The sequence below is a fragment of the Apis dorsata genome, unplaced genomic scaffold (assembly GCF_000469605.1).
Source record: "Apis dorsata unplaced genomic scaffold, Apis dorsata 1.3 scaffold_339, whole genome shotgun sequence".
NCBI classification, from domain to species: domain Eukaryota; kingdom Metazoa; phylum Arthropoda; class Insecta; order Hymenoptera; family Apidae; genus Apis; species Apis dorsata.
Genome location: NW_006263606.1, coordinates 566,258 through 575,215, shown reverse-complemented (window position 1 = coordinate 575,215; position 8,958 = coordinate 566,258). Strand labels below are relative to the sequence as shown.

At 24.4% G+C, this 8,958-nt stretch overlaps 2 protein-coding genes across 5 annotated transcripts; one reads left to right on the top strand and one right to left on the bottom strand.

Annotated features, from left to right (window-relative positions):
• The first annotated feature begins 4,119 nt into the window (after positions 1 to 4,119).
• Positions 4,120 to 6,004, top strand: LOC102676234. 2 transcript variants are annotated; one of them, XM_031511653.1, is made up of 5 exons: positions 4,120 to 4,197; positions 4,400 to 4,604; positions 4,734 to 4,931; positions 5,053 to 5,268; positions 5,338 to 6,004. In XM_031511653.1, the coding sequence occupies exons 1-5, from the start codon at positions 4,150 to 4,152 to the stop codon at positions 5,364 to 5,366; spliced, it is 696 nt and encodes a 231-aa protein (XP_031367513.1). In that variant the 5' UTR covers positions 4,120 to 4,149; the 3' UTR covers positions 5,367 to 6,004. The 2 variants fall into 2 exon arrangements, with proteins under 2 accessions (XP_031367513.1, XP_031367512.1); XM_031511652.1 differs by having other exon boundaries at positions 5,053 to 6,004.
• A 403-nt stretch (positions 6,005 to 6,407) lies between these two features.
• On the bottom strand, positions 6,408 to 8,604 carry LOC102671898. 3 transcript variants are annotated; one of them, XM_031511650.1, is made up of 3 exons: positions 8,582 to 8,604; positions 7,404 to 7,724; positions 6,408 to 7,245 (listed from the first exon to the last, which is right to left on the bottom strand). In XM_031511650.1, the coding sequence occupies exons 2-3, from the start codon at positions 7,689 to 7,691 to the stop codon at positions 6,655 to 6,657; spliced, it is 879 nt and encodes a 292-aa protein (XP_031367510.1). In that variant the 5' UTR covers positions 7,692 to 7,724; positions 8,582 to 8,604; the 3' UTR covers positions 6,408 to 6,654. The 3 variants fall into 3 exon arrangements, with proteins under 3 accessions (XP_031367510.1, XP_006618105.1, XP_006618106.1); XM_006618042.1 differs by lacking the exon at positions 8,582 to 8,604 and adding an exon at positions 8,346 to 8,522; XM_006618043.1 differs by lacking the exon at positions 8,582 to 8,604 and adding an exon at positions 7,926 to 8,024.
• Positions 8,605 to 8,958: the final 354 nt, after the last annotated feature.

Below are 8,958 nucleotides of genomic sequence, written 5' to 3'. Positions count from 1 at the left end.
ATTTTTTTTTTTTTTTTTTTTTAGTTTTTTTAATTTTTATAGTTATCGATATTTCTTTTTATCACATCACAGTGTATAATTAAAAAATACATTCAGATATGTATAATGATTTTGAAATGACCTTAATCTCTAGATCAAGGATCAATTTTGTGAAAAATTTAAATTTAATTTAAATATAAAAGGATTTGCAGGATTTGGCCAAGGCGTGCGAATCTATGAATATGAAAAAAAATTATTTTTATTGTATAATCTAATATCTAGAAGGTCATGAAGGTCTAATCATGAAATGTACAAAAAAAACATTCACTTTAAATTATCATTCCTCATAGATATTTAAAAATGGTGTTTTTCTATGATAATACATTGTCTAAATATAATATTATTGTAACGATCTTTCGATTTTGAATTAATAACAGCACACACAGGCTCTAATTATTCTTGTATTCTTATATTTTCTTATTTTTATATTCTTTGCTTTTATCTGTTATAAGCTATTTCTTTTAATCTTTCTCACAAAAAAAACATCTACTAATATAAACTTTAACAAATACTACATACTACAATTCCATTATGATCAATTTATCAATTGAAAATATTAAAATATATCTGACAAAATGTGTATATGATTCTGAATAACCGGCTGTTGGTACCGGCTGCATTCTTAGACGCATATCTAATGGTACATCATATATGATCACTTATAGCATTTTGCAAGAATATTATATATTTTTCTTCGTTTAGAATATATCCATTTACGTGATATGAATATATTATTTGGTTATGATTGGCCACAATAAACATTTATGTCTTTGTTTATCCATTAATTTTAACTAATATGGATTCTCAATCGATTAGTAATGCATGTATCTTCAATTGCCCATGATTAGTGAACGATGCTTCATCAGTAAATAATACTCTTTTAAGAAATATATTCGTTATTTTCGTATTGTTGTAAATTTCATTGAAGAAAATACATACGATTTATAAAAATCTATTTCACGAACATCCTGGTATCGATAAAATACTTTCTTCTTGAAATATTTATATTATTATGCTTATTTTGGAAATATCACTTTCACATACTCAAATTCTCTTAATTCATGTTCTTAATTCATTCTTTAAATTCATATATGAATTTTTAATTTTATCTATAATAACTCTTTTATTTCTTTTATTTTTAATAATTTTAATTTTCACACATTTTTTCACAATATTATCAATTTTACCAAAATTATTGATCATCTTTGAATACATATATGTAATGAACAACTATAATTAGGAAATTTGTCTTCGTACTGCTTCTCTCAAATACTCATTTTTTTACTATAAATAAATATCATATCGATCTCTTTTTGCATAATTCGAATAATTGATTGTGAATGGTATGTTATTAAATTGTTGATAAAAAGAAAATGAGCAAAATTTCAAACCATCAAGGATTATTAGTATTACGATAATATGTTTATTTACATTTATAAGTTTTCGATGACATTTTAAATTAAAATTCTTGTCAAATATTTCGATAGATTTAAATTTTACATAAAATTTTAATTTTTGGAAATCAAGACCGTTTAAAGTATATATATTTACATATATATTTTGATTAGCTACAATTACGATGCGATGAAAAAAATACATGATAAATAATTATGTACAAAAAAATATCATTAATCGTGAAAACTTCAAAAAAAATTGACCTCAGAAAAAAATATTCTTATGTTGTAGATTTTGATCTTTTGGTGATACATTTATATTAAATATTTTTTACGCCATCATAATTCGAAGATATTCGAATATTCGAATATTTTAAATGGATTGCACTGTATAACATCTTTTTTTCCAAATTTGAACGAAAATATAACTTATTCTCTAATAGAAATTGTATTAAATTTTTGCTAATTAAAACGATGCTGTCTGTCAAGAGTCAGATCCTACCGAAAAGTTGGATAATTATTACGAATATCAACGTTACACCATCGAAAATTCAATGGAGATGCAGTTACATATTCGCGTAACTAGTGACGCAGTTCGAAACTTATGGAAAGTGGGCAGCAATGTCCAACAGCAATTTCTCCAACAGAAAATGCGTTTGCAGTGTTATCGTCTGCAACAACCTCGAGAGCAGAATTGCCAGAACAAGGAACGCCAGCAACAATTCTATTATACAGTCCAATATCGACCATTAATACTTAGAACGGAATATCAAGCAGCGAGAACCGAAACTTATGGAATAAGGAAACATTTGCCACCAGTTCTCAGTCCAGAAGTGCCGGAATTTTTTCCAAAGGTGCCGGTGACAAGATTCAACAGCAACAAGGAACAAAATGTTAATCGCGTACAATATTTCCCATCCCTTAATGAGAGAAGTTATCAAAACGAATTATTTCCTTATAACAGAACTTACGAAAATACAGGAGCTATATACCAGGTACTATATCAATATTGGAGATAATTTATCTTTCTAATTTTTTTTTTTTTTTTTCTAATTTCAATTTTTCATCAGTATTTGAAAATTCATAGAAATATTCTGTAATGTTATATTCATATTGTGTTTATGTATTTTTCTGTAATATCAATCTATATTTCTTTCTTGTTTTTTGAGAAGAAAGTAAAAAAAGACATACTCTGAAGTTGTGCATTTCAGAGTACGGGTATACCATTGCTGTCAGCTACCGATGCGACAACATTCATTCGACCTCCGCAACAATGGTATCAAAGGATACCACCACCGGCACAAATACAGATATCCACCTCCTCCTCAACGCCAATGTGTACCTCTGTACAACCTCTGCGAACTACTACTATCACTCATCATCCCTTACAGGTGGAAAACAATCGGTCATTTTAAAATAATAAAAAACATATATTTTATTCGTGCGTATAACAATTAGAATTAATCAAAGATATATTTCAGGTGCAAGACAAATTTTTACAATCGAATCCTATACCAATACCTGTTTATCAACATCCTATAGAATTGTATCATGAAACAGGGCAAAAAAGAAAAAACCAAGGCGTTGATTTTAAGAATTTGATATTGTTGACGAAAAATGCAATGAAGGCTCACCGTGGACAACCAAAGAGCACGCAACATAAGCCTTCTCACTATATTGAAGGAAAAAATCGAGGTTCCAAATCAGAATCCGAGGTCCTACAATGGCTGGATAAGAGTTGTCCATCAAAAACAAAAGATTTTTCTACTGCTAATACTCTAGTCACGGAATTAAGAAATTTTGAAGAAAAAAATGATAGAAAAACTTCTAATACCAAACGAGAAAAGGATATCACAAGAAGTAGTGAACGAATAAAACCAGAAGTGCCAGGATCGAACGCGAAGACAAGCAGTGAAAGAGATAAAAATGATACGCGAAACAGAAGAAGGCTTTATAGAGATGTCCTAACCAATGCTTCTGCGAATCAAACTACTTTGGAAAACGTGTTTGAAAAAAGGTAAAAATATTTTATATTTAATATATATTTTATCAAAAAAAAAATAAGATATTAATAGTAATTCTTAAGATTACTTTTTTAATATTATTTTTATTTTCAAAACTCAAAAGATTCGTGTTCACAAATCTTATAAAATCTTTAAAATTATTTTTGTGTTTCGAATTTCTCGAAATTCAGGTAAAAAATAATTTATATATAACTTGCAATTCACAAAAATATTGGTATTAATATGAATTTTTTTTTATTTATCCGATTTATTTATCCGATAATAATTAAATTTATATTTAAATTGTTGATATATTTTAATTAGCATAATTTTATGTTAATATAATTTTTTTGGAAAAAAATGGAAAAAAAATGATACAAATAATAAAAGTAAAAATTTAATTTTTTACAAATCAAAAAAAAAAAACGACTATTTATTATTATTGACAATTGTCTCATTTGAATTTAAAAAATTTCAAAAATTAAAATTTATTAAATTCTTGGCAGAATTCTAATCCTTAGAAAAAAAAAAGTTTTAGTTTCGAGAGTTTCAAAACTTCACAAAGTGTCACAAATACAAACACAAATTTCACAAATTTAAAATAGCAACTCATCTCTAGATATTTCATTCTTGTTATAGTGATAGTAATGATAATACGTACGTATATATAATGTATAATTAATATTAGGTACGATGAATTAGAACAACAAGCAATGGAGCAATATAGAACTTCAGAGGAATCTTTGGCGCTTAAATATCAAGTATAATATTTTATTCTTACATTCATTTACTTTAAATCGTGATGTTCGCTTCATTTGCAAATTTTGCAAATACATTTAAGAAATTCACTAAAATTATTCGTATGTATCAAAATATATCTTTTTATCATAATATCACTATCGAATCGAAATTGTTTTATAAGATTGATACATATATTTTAAAAAATAACCAATTTTGTTATAGGAACTCGAACGCCAAGCAATGGAACAATACAAGTTTTGTAGCAGTAACGTACAAGATGATACAGTTCCACGTACACTGATGGATGATAAAAACATTTATGAACGATTTAAAAAAAATTTTAAAGAAGAAAATTGTTTTGGTGGACAAAAATGTTCCGGTTTTGGAAAATGTAGTCCTGTGAATACAGATGTGAAAGAAGAAGGAGGTTTAATGATTATTATTTTTTATTATTTTTAAGTTTATTTCAATGTAAATAAAATATAGAAAATAAATATAAAATAAATTAAATTAAATATAGAATAAAATTTATCAATAATCAACAAATGATTTTTAGATGATTTTCTGCAGAAACAAGGAAATTTTGTTCGAATGGAAAATAAGAATGAATTGGATGTTCCTTGCCGATTTTTCTCCGATAAAAATAGTCGATCAAGCATTCTTTCAAAAAGTTTGACTACCTTATCTGAAGAACTATCTCAAAAATCGAAAAACACAGCTAAGGGTGCATCAGGTGATAAAATCAGCAAAAGTGGTAAATATTCTAGTATTATATTCTTAAAATTTTAAGAGAATTATTAAATATTATTATTAAATTATGTTTTTAATATTATTTGTTTTTTTTCGTAATAAATATGATGAAAGGATTGTTCTAGTTTCAGTCCGGACATCGTCAAAAAGGCGTCTGATACTGGTGTCACCCTTTGAGAAAGAATCAGAAGCCAAATTAACGAGATCAACTGATCTAGAAGAATTTTATTGTATCACACGAGCAAATAAAAATATCTTCGGCTATTACAATAATTCAAAAATCGGACAAATTGGTGGTGGAGATGAAAATATAACTATAATTCAATCTCCCAGAACAGAAGGTATAAATCATTTAGAAATTTCAAGAAAAAGAATGTATAGCCAGTTTTTTAATACTTTTTTTTTACTAGTTTGGCTCTCAGGTTTTTGGACTACATGAAGAGTGAAACTTTTAGGAATCAAGAAAGGAATAAAACTCATTTAATAAAGAAGACAATCATATTAAATAGATTAATGTATTTAAATATCATAATAAATGCTTCGAAAATTCTGTATAATATATATGCATATATATTTTAATAAAAATGACTTGATATTTTTTTAATTACTAAATACTCAAGCATGACCCGTTTCAGGCAGTATATACGTATGTATTTCATTTTATTAATATAATTAATTCATTCATTCATTCATTTTTTACAAAAAAAGAGGAAGATAAGAGAGCAATTAACAATAATTTACGTTATTTTATAAGATCTTTTAAATCTTTTAATAAATCTAAATTGATAAATCTAAATAATTTATATAAAATATATAAATATATTTTATTCAATATAATTTAATCAAGAAACAAATTAATAATAAATTTGTCATATTTAAATATAAGAAACAAATAATATAAAATAAAAAAGTTTTTCAATTATACATTTTTTATAATATGTCTTATAATCAAATAATGGAGATCGACGATTATTTTAAAAAAATGCATCACCGTATTGAATTATAAAAATTTGTTTATACAAAAATGCAAAGATGATTATTTTAAAATATTAAGTTTTTATAAAATATTCTTCTTAATCTTCTTAATTATCCTTATTTTTTTGTATTTTATCAATGTATTTATATTGATACTCTTATATATAGTATTTACATATTAAAAAAAAGCCTTTATATATATATATATATTTATATGTTATAATAATATAAAAATTTATATATAATACATGCAAAATTTATGATCTTAAATATACATATGACATTATCCCTGATTTAATTTCAATTATAATTAATACTCTTATAATAAAATTATTTCACAAATACATTGCAATTTGAGATCATAATTGTTATTAGAGAAATATATCTTAAGATATATTCAAAAATAAATATTATCTAAAGTATTATTATATTGATCAATACTAACATAATATTTACCATTTTAGGAACTAAAATTTTATAAAATATGATTTAATACAATCTAAGATCAGGTGCACAATGTCATTCTATTAGAATTCAATAATTTATGTTTTCTAATACAATACATATGATTGTGCTATCCTGCTATTAGAAATTACAAAAGTTCCAAAACTGTCATTGCGTGTTCGCAACAATACTTTTATTCGTGTGCATCTATATATATCAATATTAATAACTAATAGCATCAATTTTATCATAATAAACATAATTATACAAAACATCTAACTTATATCTACCTCTATTTACTCATATATTTACCAATTATCAAGAAATTCAAAACCAGTTTTTGGTATAGTTCGTTCCTCTTCCTCTTGGTTCAATTGAGAAGATTGAAAACTACTATAAGAACTAGGTGTTTCTAACAATGCTGTTGACTCATTAATATCGCTTGATTTTGTACGTGACATTACTACTAATGTATTTGTTTGACTTTTATCAGTATCTGAATCCCTTTCTCTGACTAAACTTTCCATATCTTCTGCCAAATTGTTTTGTAATTTTAACAAAGATGTTTTGTTCATTAATTTAGCAAATATACTTTCAGAATGATCACTATCAACATTGCCTTTTAATAAGCTACAACATTGTTCATCTTCAAAAATATTATTTGAGAAACAATCAGATTGAAAACAATTAAGTGTATGAGATGAAGTATAAGTATCATTAATAGAGTTTGAATTATTTTTTTGTGATTTTACTGGACTTGAAAAGTGTGGTGATTCTCCAAATTGAGCTCTTATTAACTTTGATTTTACATCCTCTGATGTATCTATTATACTAAGATTCATTTGTGATTGAGTCATAAATGAAAATGGAGCTGAATGTTCATCACGCCATCGTAATGTCTATAATATTATAATAAAAAATTTGTTTTAATTAATAAATTTTAAAATAACATTATGAATTTGAATATGAAACAAATTAACATTTAACATTAATTATTATAATTTATATTATTATTATTTTAATATTATTTTAATTTATATTATTTAATAATACTTACAGAACCAGTTTCATCAATAACATATTTCATTCCTGTCTGAATACGTAATTTTGGATACCATTCTGGTAATTCTTTAGTAAGTTCTGGCTTTTTTAAAGTATATTTTAATGCAACTTCTGGTTGAATGATGGTTTCATTAATTGCTTGATTCCGTTCTGCTATACTTAATGTATTCCATAAACCTTCATAGGCTTCCTTAGTTGCAGTTATATCTTCTCCTATCCTTTGTGCCAAGGGATTTATACTATAGAAATATTGTTCAGCTCTTGAATTTAACATAGCACTCATGCCGAAATTTCCAAATTAACACGAACAAAGTATCTGCATTTAAAAAAAAATAAATTTCTATTAAAATAAAATGATGACAATATTATTCCATAAGAAAATGATCTTAAAATTGTTAACGTAAAAACATATATATAGGTTATAATATACAAAATGATTAATTATTAATATAATAGATAATTAATATAATAAAAAATGACCAAGTATTTAAAACATAAAAAATTAAATTATAATAACCATAAATTACATAAAATGAAATTATAAGATCTATAGAAACCTATTTTTTAAACGATATGTAGTTTTGAATGATAGGAATAGGAGTGCAATTATGTACATACATATGCATATACATATATGACCTTCTCATACCTACGTAACTATATATTTTTAAAATAGTTTTTATTTTCCTCTTTTTTTAAAATGATAAATTATACATAACTTAGAATATTCAAAATAAAAATATAATTAATTAAATATATTTAAATTATTGAAATATAAAATTATAATTTAAAAATATAATGTAAATATATAGGAGACTTCTGTCTCAAAAATGATTTCTGATTTTAACTAAACTTTTTTTTTGTAAAAAGTTTTGTTTCAGATTCATTAATAAAAATTATATTAACAAATTATTAGTGAAAAATATTAGCCAATCACCTGTCGTACCGCAGCGATACTATTAATTGTGCCATCAACGAGTCATTGGATTTAAACAAACAATTGAAGCAAAATATATCGAGCTCAGTGACTCGCTAATAACATATATCTAATGCTATCACTGTGGTGCGACTAGTGTACGTATTCTATGATTGAGCAGTATTTTTAACTCGTTAACAAAGCCGAAACAAAAATTTGCAAAAGAAAAGTTTATTCAAAATCGTCTCAGGAATCACCAATTAAATCTTGTCGGTTGACTTCTAAAACAGTCAAGCTGTGTTGCCTTCTGCGTCTTGTATAAGTACTTACTTACATATTTAATTATTTTTAAATATATAGTTTATATCTATTAAACATAAAATATAATTTAAAAAAGTAAATTATTTGATTAAAATATAAAATATATTATATATGATAAATATTAACAAATACATTAAAATATGAAATTATCCACTATAAAATAATTTATAATTATATTTTGAAACTACAATTTAAAATTTTCTTGAAAATATTTTCTTGAAATTATGTGAAAATTGCAATTAAAAATAAAATCTAGTTAATGATTTAATAAAAATATTTATAGTATAAAAAGTTATATTATATATTCATATTA